This window comes from Emydura macquarii, unplaced genomic scaffold, assembly GCF_026122565.2.
Source record: "Emydura macquarii macquarii isolate MOO-44397 ecotype Brisbane River unplaced genomic scaffold, CSIRO-AGI_Emac_v2 contig_2768, whole genome shotgun sequence".
NCBI lineage: Eukaryota > Metazoa > Chordata > Testudines > Chelidae > Emydura > Emydura macquarii.
Genome location: NW_027132905.1, coordinates 30,020,187 through 30,041,948, shown reverse-complemented (window position 1 = coordinate 30,041,948; position 21,762 = coordinate 30,020,187). Strand labels below are relative to the sequence as shown.

Genomic DNA, 21,762 nt, shown 5'->3' with positions numbered 1-21,762 from the left:
ACTTTGTCTGTAACCATTTCATTGTTACACTACCAAAACTTCATTATCCTCAGTTTCCTCATTTTTGTGTAAAGAGGAGTAAAATGTTTTATGAAGTAAAAAGAGAATATTTAAAAAAAAATAATGAAATGTGGTTGTTAAAGCCCAAAAAGTGGCAGGGGATTCAGAAGCAGAGGTAGAACCTCCAACAACTAACATTTTTTCAAACTTTCTAGATGTCAACACTGACCATGCCTTTTTAACTATCCAAATTGAGTTAACAGCAAAAAGTAGACAACCAATAGCGGAAGTGAAAAGTAAAGGTAGAGTAAAACTGAACATTTTAAAAAACGAAGGTATTTTTTTAAATAATTATTTTTAATTTAAAAAGTCTTGACAGTGTCTATTTAACAGAAAACTCTCTGGAATGAACTTCAGCAAATTCCTGTCTTTCTGAAAACTACCATGAATTAGGAGAAGCAGGTTTTTTAATTAATAATCTTATTTCTGACTAGCCCATCATATGCTCATTTTCTACAAACTGAGTTGGCAAAAACCAGAAAATCCAGCACTGCTAGTTATACTCCGAGTTTTCACATTTTGTATAAGTTCCCCAAAAGCATAAACCTGTTTTAGCATTCTTGTACATCAATGTCAGGATATCCACCTCCAGCCCCGACAACTTTAGAAATAATAGGAATAAGTCAATCAGATTTGGTATATGGCCTGACATGGAAAGTCTGGACTTCAAAAAAAAAAAAAAAAAAAAAAAAAAAAAAAATTAGTGTTTGTGAAAGTTGCTGGCTCCCCTGAAGTCCTCAATCCAAAACCGTCAGCTTATTTTTTTGTTTAAAAAGCGTTAACTGTTTATCTTAGAGAAATTAAAAGGGGGAGACCAACTTTGAGGAAGGGAGAGGAAGCATGTAAAGGTGCAAAAATATAACACGGTAACCCTGTAAAGCTTTGAGGAAATGCTAAGGGTTTTTTCTTCTTAAAGGCCAGAAAAAATATCCAAGGGTCAGTTTGAGAGTTTACAGGTGTTAGATTACATAAAGGTGGAAGCATAATGCAAAGAAGCATTGTCAAGAACTTCAGGTTTGAATTATTAAAAAAGTTGTGTGTGTTAGCATTAGATAAAAATGCATATTTACCAAATCTTCACTGACCAACAATAAAAGCTACTCAGGTATGAAAAATCAATTCAATTTATAATGTAAATGTTTATTCTTTTTTCCCTTCCTCCCACTCCGTTCCTCCCCAAATTCAGTTTATTTTTTTTCTTGGGAGACATATAGCACCACTGCATTAGAACGTACAAGAAATGAAAACAGTGAGTACAACTGATATAGATCCATTGACTTTTTATTACAAATTTACTTTATCATGTGGCTTCAAAAAGTTTAAATCAATACCCTATTTTCTGTATGCCAGTACAAAGCAAAATCTATTTTACAAATTAAATATCTAAAAATTTGACAAAAATAAAGTTTTATGGAAAACAGTTATAAAAAATCTTAAATCCCCTTTTAAGAAGGTCACAGGTAACATTCCCTCCCCACCCCTGCTGTCCTGTTATACAATATTAATGTTAACCATTTTTAGAATAGGTAGGTATGTTATATTTTGCTGTTAGCATACAAAAGTCACACTAATAGCTTTATTTGTATATACTCCAGTTAGTGCATGAATGCCATCTGATTGTAATATAATCATCTATCTTTAATTGAATCCTAATTTACATTTGATAGTTTGCATAGTTTGAAAGGGATAAAGGTTATACTACAACCAATCATAAAAAGAGTAGTTACAGTGCTGTTTTTAAAGGCAACAAAGTAATTGCTCCCAAATTAAGTTATCAGTCTGCTGTAGGCAGGTGTTAAAATTACCAGCAGCTTTCTGCCTTGCCTGATATGATTGTTACGTCTCACTAGCCATTCAAAATGGACAGCCTCTCTGCTCTTTAGAATATCTATAAAGTTCTTAGTAAATTGCTAGTTTTGCACAACTTCTCAAAGAACGCTACACTGAGCAAATTTCAACCCCCGCAAGGGATACTCAAAAAAGTGACACTGTCAAGTATTTTTTTTAAATAAAAGGTTTTAATTTTTTAAAACTCTCCATTGTGTATGACACCCTTTGAGACGCTTGAAAATAACACTCACCCCTCACCCCTATACTGAATTTTTCTATTTGGCAACAGCTGAATTTCCCCCCTCCACTTCCTAGGGTGCAAAAGCCAACTTGGCTTTACTTGTAAACTTCCTTGTTGTCATAGTCATCATCAATGATTTCGGTAGGGTTCTGGTTTGATAGTTAGCTTTTGCTCCCCCTGTGATTGGATGGCTGCCTCTTGCAGCACAAGCAGAACAATAAATAAGAGGCATGAATCAACAGTGGCTAATTTTTTTTATTTAATTTCTCAGAGACAGAGCAATTAATTTTTTTAAAACAAAAAAAAGATGAACTTAGAATCTGGAGGACATTCTCCGTTAGATTATAACCACTTAAAAAGAGGTCATATTTTAATTGTAAATTACTTGACAGTGTCCCTTTAACTTAAAAATAAATGAATGTCAGTATTGCAATGAATTTCAAGTTTTCTTGCATTTAGTCATAAAAAGTAGTTTTATCATGCTCTTGGACCTTTTCTACAAGACATTTAAAAGCATATCATCAAGGAAAATATAAGGCATACTTTTCAGGAATTAAATTTCTTGGCACATTTGAGCATACTGTCTTTTTAGAACAACACATATGGTCAAATATACCATTACCTTTATTCATCTAACATTAAACAGGGTTTTCCAACTGTATTTTGTTTTAAATACTGAGATAAAGAACGTTGGTAAAGTACCGAGCACCACAGGAAAAAAATGAGATGCCAATAAAATAAAATAAAATAAAATAAAATAAAATCCTTTACAGTCATTTAGTCTTTCATCAATACATTTATAAAGTCCTAGAAATCTGGATGTGGATATAACTTAAAACAAAAACAAAACACTGACCACAAGTTCTCAGACACTGTTCACAACACTGCTAAAACTGTATTAAGCTGTAATGGTATGAATGGAACTGCACAGCCCATGCACTTCTTCACCCAATTAGACCCATGTAGGATATAATTTTTTCAGGTAAAGATTTCCCTGTAGTCAATTTTGACCCTGGGGAAAAGCCTATGTATTTAACAATGCTTAACATTAACTGAAATGTAAAGGAGGACACTTTGCAGTGTTTTCACTGACTCACACTACTTATTGCTGATAACGTAGAACACTTGTAACTATGAGCAATGTGTGTCAATCTTCAGTATAATTTTTAAAACCATAGTAAACAGTAGAACTAAGACATAGTCAAGTAGCAATACCAAAGCAATTAACTTTCCTAACTACGTGTAGCAGCATGGAGAATGCAGTCCTTTCCACATCACAGTTGAAATACAATAAATGAAACTGCTCATCAAACCCTCCAATTAAAAAAGCAGGTCATTAGATGTTTACATGCAATTGAGAACCATATCAAATGTCACATTATGCACTAGGAAAGCTTATTTTTACTATCTGGAAATAGGAAAAGTGCACCTTAATGAAGCAATTTAATCATTTCCAGTGATTGTTAAAGAAACAAATCCTTAACTTCAGTACTGTCATCTCATATTTAACTTTCTGTGAATACTAATAGCAAACTTTTTTAAAGGGAAATACATGCAATGGAAATAACTTTTGTTTTGACACTTGCAGTACACATCTCCAAAACCAGAGAACTATATTTTTAATTAAAAAAACCAGCAAAAAATAAAAATCCTTTAAAGAAACTTCCCCCTCCCCCCTTCTAGGCCAGATCCTTTACAATCAATGAGAAGCATAGATAACTTCCTGTTCCTACAGGTGGTGTCTTCTATATACAGCAGTTAGGTCTACATGGTTAAATTTGTCAAGAATGTTAAGAAAAATGATTGCATCCCCAAAACTTTTGAGTTGAACAAGATTCTTGTTTTTCTTAAATGTTTTCTACAGAATTGCAACCAGAAAATTTACTGTTTAAGGCATCTTTTATAACATTTTCTCTTCACTCATAATGATGATAGTCATGCAGCAGTTTAATGATAAAAATATATTAATATTTTACTATACAGCAGCAAGAAGTTAGTCAATTAAAAGCACACAAACGTTTTCAAAAGAAAAACCTGTAAAAAGTCTATGACTACAAATATTTCAATTTGGAGAACACAATTTGACAAATTAGTGTTCTGCTAAGTTCTGCATTTTCATATCCTACACTTTTACTATATCTCACAAGTACATACTTTTGATAGAAGGCTTGTACACTTGGGGGTCACAACTACATTTATAATGTATGTAGCCAGTATAACTAGCACCACAGCTACATGGAAATCCTTTACATACACCATCTTGGCTTTCACTTTTAAATGAAACTCAAAATCCATGGCTCAGTAGGATTACTCTATAATTGTGTTGCACTGATTTCTATCACAGGCCTACATAAGTTAATAGCACTGGCACAAATCAAAGTATAGGTTCAGACCTTTTACAAGTGTTAGTGCCAGTGACCACACAAAAGACTCACTACCTGTTGTCCAAAAACAGGTTTACTGGAAATTGCTGCACGTTAGGTAAGTACTTTAAGTACACATAATAAAAAAAATATATTATGAACAATACAAGTACATCTCATATACACAATAATGACAATACGCCTACTTAATTGTAAACCAAACAGGTGCAGAAAAATATTATGGGAGGAGATCCTTTACTTTTTTTTTTTTTTTTTTTTTTTTTTTTTTTTACTATTTGAATAACTTTGGTTCAAACGTAAAAATCACAAGTTAGCAAATTTCATTTAAATGCCTTTTTTAATAATTTTTCTTCATGTTCACAGAAGTTTCACTGACCATTTTTATATGTTTTAAGGTCCAGATGCAATGCATATTGTATAAAAGAGAGCACTTATTGTTTACCTTGCATGAATTAAACCTACGTACCTTTTAACTCTACAAACTTCTGCATAACATTTAGACAAAGCTCAGACACACAGCATGCCTAGCCCTCATATATATACACATCTCTAATCACAGGTATATAGGGTGTCAAATATACTATAACCTCCATGTAAGGTTTGAAATTTGGTAACAAAATGAGAAGAAAAAACTAAAAATATTATTTTACGTGTTCTAAAATATCTCTTTTTTGTGCTAAAGTCAAATGTTAGCTCAACATGAAAAGGACTTTTTTATATAATTCAGCAATATTATAATCTTGACCATTTTTGCAAACACTTTTAATAATAATAGCTTAAATGTGTACAAAAGTTCTTGGTTAATTAGGGAAATAAACACTCAGTTCTTTATATTTTTTTTTAATCAAGTAGGAAACACAGTTCATATATAATGTTATTACTTTTTTTTTTTATTTTTTTTTATTTTGTTTTTAGCAGCTGCTTACTGTTTTATATGGTGGATAAAGTGGAGGAACATCCAGCGATGGGTGGCCAGTCGGAGAAGTTGCTGAGCTGTCAGTTTGTGGAGGTTGGTTGAGTGGGTGGTGCTCCCTTGGAGTTATTAACAGGTACAATTTTTTTTTTTGTTGGTTTTACTTTTTTTTTTTTTTTTTTTTTTAAATTTATCTCTCTCTGGTTCTGTGTCTGGGGTTCTCTTTATTACAGTATAAGTCTCTCTCTGTGTGTGTCTGTGTGTGTGTGTGTGCAGCAGGCAGGGAGGCAGCCAGGAGCCAAGTCGGGATCAATCCTCCTCCGGCTCGTCGGCCTGCAGCAGGGTTCCGGGGGCCCGACAGCGGCGGCGCTGCTCTCTGTCTCCGCCTGCGGCTCGGGCCCGGAGGAGGCGGCGGCGGCGGCGGCGGCCCGCTTGTCCCGCTGCTTCTCCTGGATCTTCTTCATCTCGTCCGAATACTTGCAGAAGGTGTGGCCGAACTTGGCCCACACCTTGTAGGGGACGGTGATGGAGTTGCGGTAGGTGGGCTTCACCTCGCTCACCCGCATGAACACGCCGTACTTGTTGGAGCCCACGTCGAAGAAGAAGCGCTTGTTGTCCACAGTCAAGGAGGTGCCCTCGGGCAGCTCGGCCGGCTCCTCCTCCACGCCGTAGTCGTCGATGAGTTTGGCCAGGGCGTCGCGGAACTCGATGAGCCCCTGCGCCGGCAGCGCGATGGTCTGGCCCTGCGTGGAACCCAGGCCGGGCCCCCGGTTGACGGTCTGGCGGATGCGGAGGAAGCGGCCGCGCTGGTTCTCCTTCAGATCCATGTAGTACTTGCGGTTCTCCCGCACCAGGAACTCGCTCTTCAGCGCCCGGCGCGGCTCGTCGGCGGCCTGCGCCAGCTCGGGCGGCTGGCTGGGGCCCAGCTGCGCGTAGTGCTCGATGAAGTCGCCCAGGTAGTCGCGGAACTCCACGGCCACCGACATGGAGAGCGTGAGGCGGCTCTTGTTGCCGCCGGCGCCCACCTCGGCGATCTTGAGGAAGCGGCCCTTGGCGTTCTGCTTCACGTCCAGGTAGAAGCGCTTGTTCTGGATGTCCACCCGCTTGGAGGCCAGCTCCTGGGTCTCGTGCTGCAGGCCGCCCCCCGGCCCCCCGCCGCCGGAGCCCGGCCCCCCGGCGCCCGGCGCGCCCCCGCCGCCGCCCTGCTCGCTGCCACTGTCTCTGTCCGCCATGATGCTGCCCGCCCTGCGCCCGGCCGCCCGTCCGCTGCCGCCTCCGCCCGCCGCCGCTGCTGCTGCAACCCCCACAGCCACCAGCCGGCCGCTCTCGCGAGATCTGCGGGAGAGAGAGGAGAGAGCGGGTAACACGGCAGAGAGAGAGTCGTACAGTACGGGGCGCCCTACTGTACAGGCGGCAGCGCCGCCCCGGACCTACAGACAGGCCGACCGACCGACAGACAGAGCGACTGACCGGCCGGCCCCGCCCCCCACGCGCACGCACGGCTCCGCCGCGCTTCCCCCTCCCCCAGCCCGGACTGATCCGCCAGCTTCTCCCCCCCCTCCAGCCGGCTGCCCCGGGCGCACCGCTGGCCTCCTCTGCCGCAACACGGCCCCTGTCCCCGCAGAAGGGGACAGAAATCAAAGTGGCCCCCGCAGCCAGATCGTGGCCAGCTCCCCCACCGAGCTTTGGCGCAACTGAAAGAAGGGGCAGGGAGGGAGTTCAAACCAATCCCTGCCAGCCGCCTCGTCCCCTCGGTGTAAGAGCTGCCCTGCCTTTAAAAATAACTTCACATAAATCACTGCCAGCCGCCGCGGCCTCCAGCTTTAAAAGCGGCCTTTAAAAATAACGCCAGTGCCAGCGACGCGCCTTGCCGGCGCCCTGAGAGATGCACGGAACAACCGGGCCAGGTACCTGAGCAAACACAGGCCGCCCGCTGCAGGGAACGGGGGAAGCTGGCATGACAGGCAGAGAGGACAAGGTCTCAACCCGGCAGTCAAGCCCTGGCGTGACGATCATGGTGAGAAAATGCACCACTGGCAGCGAGGGTGCACTGGGTAAAATCATGTACCGAAATAACTGTCGCTGGGTGTTTTGAAGGGTCACTACTCTGGTGACCGAGCCCTGCTTGAGCAAAACGCATTCGCCAAGAGTGGAAACACCTCGCTTACTTCTCCCTGCAGATCAGATCTGCTCTGACCTTTAGTTATAATTGTAGAGGATCCCATTTCCCACTGATTGCAAACAAACCCCCAAACAGCCCAAACCCTAAATATTACATACATGTTGACTCCCTGTCCAAGCAGGCAGATACACACACAACCGCACAGTAGCACAGATCAGAAGGGGTGCGTGTTTTCTATTAACGCAGCTGTGTTTGCCATTAAAGCATTTCTAACCTTGGTTTTCACGTGGCTTAAATAAATATTGAGCGGAATGATTAAAATTACTATTCCCCCCCCCACACACACCCCTTTTCTCCTCCCTGCTGCAGTAATCCAAGAAAAGGAATCCGTGGATAGTTTCCTTTCCTTTAAGAGGAGGGACAGTGTGCCCAGAGGCAGGTCTGAAATGACGCCCCTCTCACGGAACCCTCGGGGTTTTTTACATGGAAGTGACTAAGCCTCATGTCCCTTTGCGCCACAGATCACAGATTCCGTTTGATGAGAAATCAGATGGGAGGAACCAAGTGAGGGGAGAAAATTCATTTCCTAACTATGCCAGGAATTTCCAGGGAAAGGGGGTTCTTGGTCATGCTGACTAGGACAGGTCTCTCTGCAGAGGTCAGCCCCTGAAGAATCAAGAGGAGAAAACACCGCCCCCCACCCCAGGCCAGGAGGCTCAGCTGGGGGGCGTGGGGAGCGGTCCCCTCGAAAGATAAAAGAGAGGGAGCAGGGGAGTGGTCACCCCACAGCTCCCCTGTAAGGCGGCCCGCGGACCCGGCGAGGAAGCAGCAGGCACGGTGCTAGATGCGGGGCGACCTGGGAAGGGGCTTCCAGGATAGCGGGGTTAGGGCTGAGAGAAGGCAGCGGAGGAGAAGAGGCCGCGGAGAGGAAGGAAAAGAGGATGAAGTGTCCTTGGCTTGGGGTATGAGGGGGCCCGAGAAGGGGGGAGGAAGATTTCCCTGGCCTGTGAGTTGTGGCTCGGGGAGCCTAAGAGATGCTCAGACATCTAGCCCCAGGGGACGCCCGCAGCTTCGATCTCGCCCTTAACCGATTGCAGCCTAATACACAGGGGCATTGAAAAGTGCCCAGCAGTCCTCCCCGCCCACCAGGCCGGGCCCGCGATGACCTGCCACCTCCCTCAGCCGGGCCAGGGAAGGGGGACAGGGTGAGGCACCTCTACCTGCCCCCTGCCTCAGTCCGGCCACTGCTGTCACTTCTGTCCCGCTCCGCCCCCTCGCACACACCGGTTTGCCCGACGAGGCGGGCCAGGCTTCGGGGCCAGGCAGGACCCAACAGCGCTGGCGAGCCTGGGTCTGGCTGCGAGCAGGGAGCCGGGCCCCATTGTGGGGAACATTTCGCTTTGCCAAGGGCCCTAACGCAGCGCCGTGGGACTGGCGCGGCACAGACTGGAGCCCAGTTCAGAGGGAGGGCACCGAGCACCGCTCCCGCAGGGGCTCGCTCCGCCTTCTCCAGAACCCCCTCCCTGAACCACCGCCGGGACAGCCCCTCTGCCCTCTCCGCCCCACGCTGAGGGGGCTGCGCAGGGAAAGGTTCCTTACTCCCACTGCTCTGCCTCGATCCTCCCGCCACTCCTACCCCTCTTCCCTTTGGGTCCAATGCCCCCCCTCCTTTGCCCATCCTCCTCCTGCCCAGAGCCCCTCAGCGGAGCAGGCAGCATGGCTGCTGATTCGAAGCAGATCCGGGCTGCCCGCTCCCTTTTCCGTGCTGCAGCTCTCGGCGCACTACCCGCTCCCCAAGGAATAGGGTCCAGCCCGAAGCGCCGTGCTACCCCAGCTGCCAGAAGCCAAATTCCGAGCCCAGTGGCTATAGAAAACCTACCGACCGTGACATTTGTTCGGGCAGGCGGGGATGGGGATTGGGGACAAGGAGGCAGGAGAGAAAGTCGAACTGGAGTGGCGCTGGCATCTTGGGTGGGAGGCATTTTCCGGTGTGACCCCCTGAGCGGTCTGATAAATCCAACCCCAAAGTCCACAAGCCGCCCTGACCCTGATCAAACCCTGCTTCCTAAAATCTTTCCCCCAGCGTCTTCCATTTCATCTTAAAGCGGCGAGAGGTCTGCGGGAGGAGGGGGACTCTCACTGATAATCTAGGCTTCCAAAGAAACGCCCCGCACAGCCTGTTCATACGGCCATCGGTACCCTGCCATCCCACAGCTACTTGACTTGCTAAGGAAAAGCAGGAGAAGACAAAGACAAGGATCGGGACTCCGCTAGGCGCCTCCTCACATCATTCTAACCGAGGACCTGAAAAAGATTTGCCCTTTAAGGTGTAAAATTGAGTCCAGGTATTGATGCCCGGAAAAAGGGATAAAGGGGCAATGCACTGTTTATAAAAAGATGCTTCCTCTATGGTAACTGAGCTAACTTAGCAAGGAAATATTTACTAGCCATTTCTCTCTCTCTCTCACAGGTGTGTGCAGCGGCATTCAGCTACCCAAACCGGGATTTTCGCTTCTCTTCACAATTCCTTTTATTCATCTAAGAAGAACATTTATCATGGTTACATTCCCTTACCACCAGGCATGATCAATCCCCTCTGCTAGAGACAGCTTTTAAAAACAAGGTTTCAAACTATGTCCGCCCTTTCTGTTCTCCTCTGAACACACAGAATTGGAGGAGAAACATCCGAAAAGCAGTTTGACACAGGTACTTACGGCTTGTCAGCTGTGAAGGACAGCCTGGAAAAGGGACAGGCACAGCACCAGTTCAATTTAAATTAGCCCCACCCTTTGAAACGAAAATTTGTTTTTAGATGTGTTGAAAAAGCAAGATTGTATCTAACAATTATCTTAAATTATAGCAGCTAGACAGCTTCCAGAAACCAGCTTTACCATCATCACCACCCCAGGTTTTAGTCAAGACATTACATGCGTTTTCGAATTCTAACAAAAAACTGAAAACATCTATCTGGACTCTGCCAGACTAAACACCCAGATTTTAAGAAACAATATTGAGCTTTTGAAATCATTTTTATTTCTATCTTTTTGTGCGTTTCAAGCCAGTTTTATTTTCACCTTTTTGTGCTTTTAAAACTAATCTCACCAGGAATATCACAAAGCGATTTAAACTCGCTAAACTAGCGTTAGTTCACCAGAACCCAGACTAGTAATACTGAACCGATTAATTTTAATTCCAAAGTAACATCTTTATAAAGTTTGCTGTTTACCCCCTAGGTTTCCGATCGTGACAATTTATAAAGAACGACCGTTTTCATTAGTGCTGATCGAGTTTTTGCAACGAAAAAAAGTTTTTATTTAAACTTCAGGAAGGTACAGCAGGTATTTTTAAAGATTCAAATCGAAATTGATAAAATTTAAGTACAAAATATCCTATTGAGAAGACAGTTGTGGGAGACAACTAAACAGCAAATCAAATGTAGAGAGTTCAAAAACTAATGTGTATATGTTCCAAATAAATTGTTAGATGTAAGCAATAATTAATAGAGAAGAAACTATGACGGGGAAACAAAAATAATTGAAAATGTGTCCAAGTAAAATACATATCAAACATTTTTAAAAGCTCAATATAAGGATTTTCTTTAAAATGTGTTAACATTTGTCGAAAAACATTTAGAATTTTGTTTTTAATCAATATATTTCGTTTAATTAGCCTGATTAAAATTAACTTTCAAGACAGCTGATGTTAAATATTTAGAAGCTGCATGAGTGGATCTGGTGAACTCCTTATAAAGGCTGTTTGTTTTCTGAGAAACTAAACGAGTTTCACTGAAAGCACAAATCGCAAAACTTTACACACCAATCTCTCTCAATGTGAAAGTTATGGAAGTTCTGAAGTAAAAAAGATAATTTAATTTAACATAAATGCATCGAACCAACAGCTGCTACTTTCAAACACCTAACTGAAATATTCAAGAAAGCTAAAAGCCAGAATGTTTCTATTATCTCTAGTTTCTACCAGTCCTTCTGTGAGGGAATACAAGTGACAAGTATTTTCACATCCACCTTATTCAAATTCAGAAGCACTCCAGCTTTTAATTTTTGCTACTTCAACATGAAACGTGCTTTTACTTATAATTAATATTGTAGCTATTTTATCATTTAACATTACATTGTTTGTACCATTTAAAAATAAGCAGAGTAAATTGTGAAAAAGTGCAAGCTAAATTTAACAAATTTAACAATATTTGTCTTATGCTTTAATATTAATTAATACATTTTAATAAAAACACAGAACACTAGAATCCCAGACTAAGAATAAATATATTACAGTAAATTAGATTTAAAAAACTGAGACAAATGGATTCAACTTCTGATATCCACTATACTCTAGTGTACACCGAATGGGACAGGAGCAAAATCTTTACTAAACTTTAACTCAGAACAACTGAATCCCAGAAAGTAGTACTTCAATAATTTGTTTTATTCTTAAAAAAAAAAAAAATAATAACCCACCAGAACTGAGAGACAATAGAGTCAAATCCTGTTTCTTAGCATAACCCTGCTGTACACGGAATGTATTCAGAATCTTTGACAAGACAGATATAGACCCAGCTATATTTCCCTCACACTTCTTCAGATCTTACAGATGTTTAAAAGGATTTGCTGATCCCTCGTGAACTTTAGAATCATCAGCAACTCTTTTTCACATCCGAAATCAATACATCAATTTCCATGCACTCTAGAGCGAGCAGAAAATGAGCCAGTTTGTAGGAATAAAGAGGAAGATAAGGAAGCATAGGCATAAGGAACCATGGTCACCAAAGGCCGCTATAAAATAAAAATACAGACTCAGTGAACCCACACAAAGCTATGCAATCTTGGATATTTGAGACTACCAGAACCCCACAAAACCATGCCCTTCTGTCCCCCTGGCTGCCTGGGAGAGAGAACTGAGTTCCATGTTTAAAATTCCAACAGTGAAGCACCAGAAGCAGTTGATTTCCAAAAGCCAAACTCTTGAGACTCAGGAGAATCCCACCCAAAACATGACGACCCACAACAAACAAAAAGGATCTCCAAAATCCCCATAAAGTTAAGACTATAATTTAAGGTGAAAGAAGGGGGGAAATGCATGGCCCGATGCTGCTAAAAGTCTTTGACACCTCCATAAGATCCTGAATCATCCTACTGCCATGCAACTGATCATCGAAAAACAAATAATGTATTTTATTTATAAAGCAAGATTTAGAGCCGAGGGGGAAAAAAACCCACAGCCGTATGGCCTTTATACATTTATACCCGGCCGCAGGCATTCAAATTGTCAGGGCGACGGGCTCATTTGATGCTTAGGCTATTTGCCCGCTGGCCTTGTTGATGTGCTAGTCTCTTATTATTTTCAACAGGTCTGCCTCAAAGTGCCAACTGAGCATCACCCCCCGCCCCCGAGGTTGTGTCTGCTTCGCTGGGGTAGGGGGGCGAACAAATCGGCGGCAGCCAAAATCAGACCCCATCCAAACATTGTTCCCACAGCGGTCCCAGGAAGCAGCGAGCATCCCCGGGCGGCGGGCTCCGGTGGCTGGCGAGCAGGAAGCGGGTGCAGGGCTGCTGGCTTACCGGGGCTCGAAGTTCACATGGAACGGGCGCAGGGGACACGGATGGGGCGGGGGCCCGCCCCGGCGGCGCGCTGGCTCCGGCGGCAGGTGAGCGCACCTGCCCCGCGCGGGAGCTGCCGGGGGGAGGGAGGCGGCTGCGGAGCAGTAAAGCAGGCCCGGCCAGAGCCCGCCGCTCGCAGCGCACACACAGCTCCGGCGCTCCGCTCGGCTCGGCTCGGCTCTCCCCGCAGACGGCGAGTCGTGGCAGCCCGGCGTCGGCACGTAACCCGGCGCTCCGTACTTGACACCGCTGCCGTCAGTGCGCCTCCCCCCTACCTCGCCCCCCTCTGCGGCTCGCCGCGCCGGCAGGGCTGCGGGCCGGGCGCCCTGAGGCAGGGACGGATGAGCCGAGCCGGGCCCAGCTGCCCGATCGCGGGGGGTGAAGATCCGTTGCGGGAAATGCCCCGCGGCGGCCTGCTGCACCCGCCCCCTCCTTCCCGCAGCGCGGAGAGCTCGGCCTGAGCCCGGCCCCAGGGAGCAGGTACGGCCCGCGCCCCGGCTGCTGACCGGCAAAGAGCTAGATCTGGCCGGCAGGCCGGCCCTTCGCTGGCTGCAGCTTCTGGGGCGAGCGCGGGCCGCGGCGGGATCTGGGGCTGCGGGTTGTCAACGGGGAGGGATACCTCCTGCGCTCACCATCAGGAGGCGACAGGTTCCTCGGCACAAAGCGCCCCTTCCCCGGCCTCAGGCGCCGCTTTTCCTTCTGCTCCCGGCCTGGGGCGGTGGGGGGGAGTTGCACACGCAGACTGTGCCCATCTCACCCGTTGATGACTGTGAAGTGCATACACGTTATTCTGCTTTACTCACCTCACTGCTAAATCGAAATAGAAGCACACTCAGTTCCACACAGTGTCCTTACCCACTAGACAGTAGTGCAAGGCAAAGAACCGGACATCTCCCATCCAGGCCTCATCCAACGCCCATGAAAGTACACCAGTCTCATTGGCTTCCCTGGGAACTGGATCAGGCCCTCCAAGTGCCAAGATTGTGAAAATAACAAGGAGAAGGGATGTAGTCATAGAGTTTATGGCTAGAAGGGACCACACGATCATCTAGACTTCCTATTCATCCATTGTCATTCACTTCCAAATCAAATCTACTCGGTTTGTAAATTCACTTTTCTAAATGCCAGCCTTACAAAGCTTGTCTGGGGATCTGAAAATTCAGCTGTGTTTTGCCCTGTACAACATCCTCCATAATACAGATGGTGCACTTAGCACGTAAGTCTGTTGATAATACACAAGACAGAACAGAGTCAAGCTTGTTTCTTGGAGCTTTTTTGGCTCTACAATGTCAACCATCAATACATACTTGTTTTTGCCAATATATCAAGCACAGGAGGCTCAAAAAATGCACCAGGAACAGACACATTAAATAATAGGGTATCATCATGATATAGCATATGCATATACCATCTCCTCAGTAATATAAAAAAGGGAGGAGGAGGGTGAACATAACAGGTACTTACCAATCAGAAAAGAAAATGCAGCTGCTAGAATATGGCTTCTTTAGGGCTGCAGCTCCTTGAGGCTGCCAAATTTAAAGGGCCAGCTGCAGAAAGGCATGCTGGGAAAAACAGTCCTATAAGAGGGGACGGCTGCCATGGGGGGGGGGGGGGGTGCGCGCTGAGGGATGATGTGGTGCTCTATCACATAGTTATTGGACTGAGTGTAGTTATACATTAAGGATGTAGAACTATAGATTTTTTGTGAAAAATTTTATGGCATGTAGAACTTCAAGAGAATAAATTACTATATTGTTAATGTCAGTGGAGAAAGGTGAAAGCTACGTGAAGGAAATAACTGTACTGTAGTATCATAGACCTTTTAAGAAACAGCTCAAATTTAAGAAGGGAGACAGTTCCTATAATCTAATTAGGTGACTAAGTGGATAGTTGGAGTGTATGTATGTATAGTGAATGGAGAAGAAGGGTGTATGCAGGTTTGAGCTGTTGTCTGTTGTGGCTACTGGAGCATCTGAGCTATGTATTTATTTTGGATGGTAAAGTTGTGAAGTATCTATTTGCTAGCACAGTGTGGTAGTGCCTAGGGGGCTTATGAAATCCTCTTCTATATTCTGTTTTCCAATGACTTGTTCACTATTTATTGGGATCTTTGTTTTGCATAGATGTTACTTTTCTCTTTCTTTCTCACTGAAGACTCTTGCTTTCAGCTAGACATTAAAATGGGAGACTAACCAAACTATAAAAGCAAACCAGAGATCAAGTGGGAATTTTCTTAGCCTAAAAACCAGCCAGAACTGAAATGGAGTTCTTACTGTTCTGGGCCATTATCTGTAGCCCAGAAAGAAAACCTACAAGATGATTTGGCTAGTCCTTCTCTCCATATAGATAGTGCTGCCTGTAATCCAATTTCAGGATCCAGAATGCTGATTTAGCTGGAATATATCAAGGTAATCAAGTTGTCTAAAGACACATCTGACATAACTCTGGCTTCTGTAAGCTCACTATCATGGAGTCTCCTGGGAAATACGTTGTGCTGTACGAAGTAGCACCTGCAGGCCTTAACATGATGTGATTTTATCCAATGGAAGTGAATTGCCACTTTACTTATTCGGAAAAAAAACCTAGTCCTCAAGATCTCTGGACTCTTCAGATAAATTGTAAACAGATGAACTGCTGCCTTGTATCATACTTATGATGAGGCCTTTGTTACGAATGACTTCATGGGGTAACAGCAAGGACAGGAGACAGCCAACTTCCCCCAGTAAGGGAGTGATACTTCTTACTTGACTTGCAGACTGTCAGAACTGGCCTCTGAGTGAGTTTGCATGATTACAGAAATGTCTTCAGTGCTCTGCAATTTAAATACTCTGAAGGGGAAATCTTTATTTTTAAAAGGCCGTTCAGGAAGATCGACGGTCTTGATCTGCATCAAAACCCACTGACTTCTTAGGAGAGTTCTAGTAGCCGGGATAGCTAGCCTAGAAGGTCTTCACCGCTTCTCAGAATAGAGACTGCAGTCACCTCAAGGAGTCCCTGCCAGTTATGATGAAAGTAAAAGATACTTGAGCTGTACTAAGAGAGCCAAACCAGAAGAAAAAGCTATTGTCCTTGCTCAGACTCCAGCTAGCATTGGTGTTTTTTTGAAGCTTTAGTCAAACAGTGAAAGTCTTTGGGTAAAAGTATTACATGTGCTGCGGAGTACTAAATGGCTCATGAGTCTAGTAATGGTACACAGGGATTCAAACTCAGCATTACTGGTTCAGATCAGTACAAGGGGGTAGAGATGGAAAGTAAACTACAGATGATGGGCTATAGAACTACTTTGGTTTAAATTCCTTTAATAATGGATAGGTGTCCACATCACAAATGAATGGAATCCTAGGGATCAACTTGCCTTCCTGGTGGTGATCAGAGGGAAAACTTATATTTCCAGTCTGACCATTCCATAACTCTTGTGTGAATGAGGAGAAGACACTAATGTTCATGTTAAGCCAACACTTCAGTTCATTCGTTTCCCTTAAACTTTAAAATTAAATATCTGTAATTGAGATGTGTTGTTAATTATGGAGCATTTTCTCATTGATGGATTTTCAGGTACTCTCCAGTAGAAAATCTAGAATAAGCTGAATATGATAAGGATTTAATCAGTGACAAAACACATCAGGTGAAATTGTGGCCCCTTGATGTCATTGGTAAAATGCAATGAGAGGCTTGTCATTGACTTCAAGGGGCTGGGATTTAACCCTTACTACATAGATTGAAGATACAATTGGAAAACTGGCCTACAGCAAAAGCTGGTGCTCTCAGGCTAAAAGCAAGCAAGTTTTAAGTTTTACTGTAGATTTATCTGTCTGGACATTGTTGTTGACTTACCCATATTTTCCCTTTTCTCAACGTTATATTAATTTTAATTAAATCTGATGTTTAGACAGAAGCTGTTTGTTGTGCATCATGGGCCTGTGCTAAGGTCCAAGAAATGCATATCTTCTCCTTTTGAAGTTTAATTTTGTCCCAAAGGTGGGTTCATTAAAAAGAACCAACAACTTTCCCCTCCTATGCATAAAAATGTTTCAAGGAAAGCTCTTAAATTTCAATAAACTCTCTTCTGAACTTCAACAGGTGTGGGCAGTGTCTTCAATCTAAATATGACTGCACTGGCTGTGGAACAGAAGAATCAGAAAATGCAGCTGACTAGAAACACTGTAACTGCCTACTTTAGCTTGATTATCCAAAATGAGTGAAATGTAAAAGGTGCAGTCACTAGTGTGCAGGGCAATGATATAATGTACAGGAGATGGGAAAACCACATCATGCTTCTTGATGCAGAACTGCTCTTCTCCCACCCATTTCCCTTAACATATTTAAACCGTGCAATCATGCTACATCCACTCATTCTTAGCTTTGTGCCATCTGAGTGCAGAGACCATGGAGTTAGTTCAGATTTCTCAGTCCATAACTAATATGTTAAATTGTTCCTTCCACTGAACCCAGTGGGAGTCCAATTATTCTTCCAAAATGATTTTCTGCCTTTGGGCCAGATCTTTCCTTCTGTTCCACTCCTTTCTTATCACTCATATCCTGCATTGTAAAAAGAGAATATGATAATGGCTTACATCGTGAGCTGAGTATTTCCCAAGCATTGGGCAACCCTTGGATAATGTAGAGGCAGGTGGCAGGAGACTGGTTAGGAGGTTGGTTGCAATTCGGCCATCATTGGCTGCCTTAATAATCCCTTGAGACAGCAGGTAGCTGAGTGGAATTTAAAGTAGCTCTGAGGATGGCTGAAGGTGTATAGCCAAAGGATTTAGGGGGATGGAGAGGATACAAAATGGTGTAAAGCCGCATTTGATGCCTCACCTAGGTCCTCTGCCAGGCCCAGCTCAAGGGGAGCCAAGGAATGGGACTCCAGCTCTTGTTCACAAACTGCTTGTGGGCGATTGTACAACAGGCTTTACTTAAATCCAGGTAAATAGCATTATGCTAGCCCGTATGGATAGCTTGTATTCTGCCCAAAAATACTGTATTAAGAGAAGAGTAAGGATGAAAAGATAAGCGCTTCAAAGTCAGGAAACAACATTAAGGTTGCATTACAATACACTCTTTAATTACCTTGAGCATGTAGTATTCTGTAGGAACGTTGCCTCAGTGCACAGATTGCATAGTGTGCAGTGACGAAAGTAATGGCGTGACACTTATTTAAGTCACTTATTAAAACTGAAATGACAGTTTCTACTGGGTTGGTCAACCCAACCAAAAAATATAGTTCTCTATGGTAACCAAACTATGTATTTTCAGGGTTTTTTTTTTTTAACTAAATCAAATTATTTGTGAATATTGTTTTTAATTCTCATGGTTCAGTGAGAGCTCCTGCTTATTTCATTACGTGTGAGCTGAGCTACATACTCAATGAGGCATGGGTCTGCCAAATTTCAGCTTTTTGTCCTCACCCACTTTGGCACCAAAGATGTCATTTTTGTAGATATTTCAGAAATTTAGGACCAGTTGAAAACAATGGAAAAGCTTAGGCAACCTCCAGCACAGCACTAAAGTTATAACTCCTCCTCTAAGAAATCCATCAGGTTTTTTTTGCCAATGTATTTCAAGTGAACGCTGCAATGAAATTGAGGGAGCTCTTCTGATGTGAACCGTGGCAGTATTGTATACAGTATACATGTGGAAAGAGGTGTCTGTTCCCAAGCCTGCTTTGGACTTTAAGTGGTCTCAAGGGTGAGCTCCAAGCACAGCACATTACGGTAGGCGAGAGTGAGGTGGTAAAAGCATTGATAAATGTAACAAAGTCCACATCTGAAATCAGAGGTTGCATTCTTTTTACTGGATGCAGATGGAACAAAATGCTCTTAGCCATGACACCAACCTGGGTGTCTGAGAGCACTAAGACTTTTTAATTGCACACCTGAGTCACAAATGCTGCATGCCTTCCCTCCATCTGGGATGGTGGTATCATCCCCACTGCTTCCTTGGCTTGCTTTCTCAATCTTCTGAAAGGAGATGCCCAGCAGTGCATAGCCCAGGATCAGTGGGGTTGGGAGGGGGGATTTAGTGCCAGGTCTTATTAGTGTATCAAAGACATCACAACCTATAAATCCTCACTAACCCTCCCACTGGCTCCCTCTAGATGGTAAACTGAGGAGAGAGTTGAACCCTGCAGTACCCCACTCTACCCAGCTTCACCGGCCCATGAAGGATTGACAGAGGGCCCAGAACTCTCTAGGATCTAAACTTTGCAGTTGCCAATGAAAGCTGTTTGCAGGAGGGAGGGATTTTTGATGGCTCCCGTGGGAAGCAACAGGGATGTGTTGCCTCTTGAAGATCCTGGCAATCTGTGAGTAAAGGCAGCACAGCCCTGAAGAGGGCTGCTTCTCCTTGGCAATGCCCAACCTCCCACTCAGCCCTGGAGCCACGGTGTTATCGACTGCTCTGGTCATGCTGCTAAGAACAGCATTGATACTCGCACAGACTCCTGCCTGTCTGGGTGTAGAGATATGCTTGTAGAAGATTGTGAGTTAGAGACATTCTCTAGCAAGGGACAGTGTTGTGTAAAGTGGGTGATGTGCCCTGCATCAGATCTAACACGGCTGCTCCCAGCTGCACACCTGGGAATTGCTTCTGTCTGTGTTGTTAAAGTTCTATTCCTTCCTCATTCAATAGAGTGGTCTTTAAAGAACCCTCAAGATCATTACATTCACATACCAGGCAAAGCAACTGCTCCCAATTTCCATCCACTTGCTCCATTGAGTCCTGCCCATATGTCAGGATTCCCCCTCCCCTACACTCTCCACCCTCACCACCCTTGCTTTTTCTCCGCTCTGCAAGCATAGGTGGTGGACAGGCACATCTACCTTCTGGTCAGGAAGATGCTTCCCCTAGAGACTGTGGAAAGAGTGCATTCCTTCCAGAAACATTTCACCAGGCTGCTGTTCTTTGCCTTGTCACAAGGCACCATAGCAGTTAAGAAACAGGCATTGCAACACAGAGGAAAGATTATCTAGATATACATCAAGGCTCCTGAGCAGAAGGGATTTAATAGTTCTGGGTTGTCCATTTCCATTTTTTAAAGCCTTTGAATGCAAAAGTATATTCACTTTTTATAACTACAGCTCGACGTTTTCAAAAGTGACTACTGATTTTAGCTGTCTTAGTTTGTTGAGTGCCCAACATGGGATACCTTAAAAGGCCCTGGCTTTCAGAGTGTGGATGCTTACCATATCCTTGGTGTCTCTCAAGCTGGGTGCTCAAAGCTGGCGGCCCCCCAAATTGTTAGCGTCCTTTGAAAATTTAGCCCCTGGTTCTTCCCAGAAGGTACCAAATTATGATAAATGGCTTCTTAGTCCAGGGAAGAGACTTAGTAAGTGTGATAATTTCTGAAAAGATTTTTTAAATCCATTTTTATAGAAAGAAAGCAACACAGACCATCATGCAGCCTTTGCTAGTATTACTGCTTTAATGTACTTCAATATTTTTACTGCAAGAAACAACTGTTTACAAGATATTGTTGAAACTTACTTTGAATATAGGATTTGCTTTAAAGCATCATCCATCATGCCTAGTATCTGACCTCCAACAGTGGGCAGTATTTGATGCTTGAGGAATATGGAGATTCCCTGCTGCGCCCAATTTTGGTTGTCATGGAGCTGATTATGGATTTCCAAATTTGTGGTTGGCTCTGTGCCAGAGAATGGAGAATGAGGAACTCTGTTTCTTTGGAAGTGGTTCCATAACTTCAGGGGTGCCGGTTGGGGCACTGAATAAAAGCAAAAAGCAACAAATGTAAAGTAGTTAAAACTCAACCCCCTTTTATGCTTTTAACCTGTGGAATTCACTGCCACTAGCTATCATGGAAGCCCACAGTTTAGTCGGATTCAAAAAAAGATTAGGCTTTTATACAGATAATGAAATCATTTACTCCTACATTAGTGCCAGGTACAATGTATATGGATCATCAAGCTTCATCAGAGTTCAGAGGAGAAGCCAGCCACCAACTGTGGAAGATTAGGAATAAAGGCCCAGAATCTCAGAAGTATTTAGGTGTCTAACTCCCATGGATTTCAATGGGAGTTAAGTGCCTAACGACCTTTAAGGACCTAGGCCAAACTGCCCACTACAGTCTAGTTACTGACTAGCATCGGCGGAGACAGGATCTGACAAGAAGACCCACTGATCTGATCTGGTATGATGCGTCCCATGTTCCTGAGTAGATGTGTTGTGGCTAATATGAGTACTACTGTCTCTGACCATTCTGTCCTGAATTCTAGGATGTCAGAAATGCTGAAAAGAAAAACACAAATATGTAAATAACTATGTTAGTGAATTACAATTGTACAGATCAATATCCAGGAAAAAGAAAAAGGGTCCTCATGTGATGGGGCAGTCTGTCTCCTGGGGGCAGTACTGCCTACTGGTCAGTCCACTCCACCTTTCAGCATGGCCCTTTAAGAATTGAAAGGTCTGATTATAGATATAAGGACCTGAGAGATCTTCGGAGAGAGAAAGCAGTCTGGAGAGTAAATTGGGTTTAGGAGGAAATCCAGGTACTGTTTCTTTAAGGGCCAGGAGTTTTGCAGAGAGGGCGGAGCAAAACTCCCCTATCTCCCAACCAATGGGGATGAACTGAAGGAAGA

The 21,762-nt window shown here is 44.0% G+C and overlaps 1 protein-coding gene across 1 annotated transcript; it reads right to left on the bottom strand.

Annotated features, from left to right (window-relative positions):
• Positions 1 to 2,366: 2,366 nt before the first annotated feature.
• Positions 2,367 to 13,629, bottom strand: PURA (purine rich element binding protein A). The gene is given in 3 exon segments (XM_067566828.1): positions 2,367 to 5,775; positions 5,778 to 6,763; positions 13,124 to 13,629. Coding segments are annotated over 2 exon segments (921 nt in total). The 5' UTR covers positions 6,661 to 6,763; positions 13,124 to 13,629; the 3' UTR covers positions 2,367 to 5,737.
• Positions 13,630 to 21,762: the final 8,133 nt, after the last annotated feature.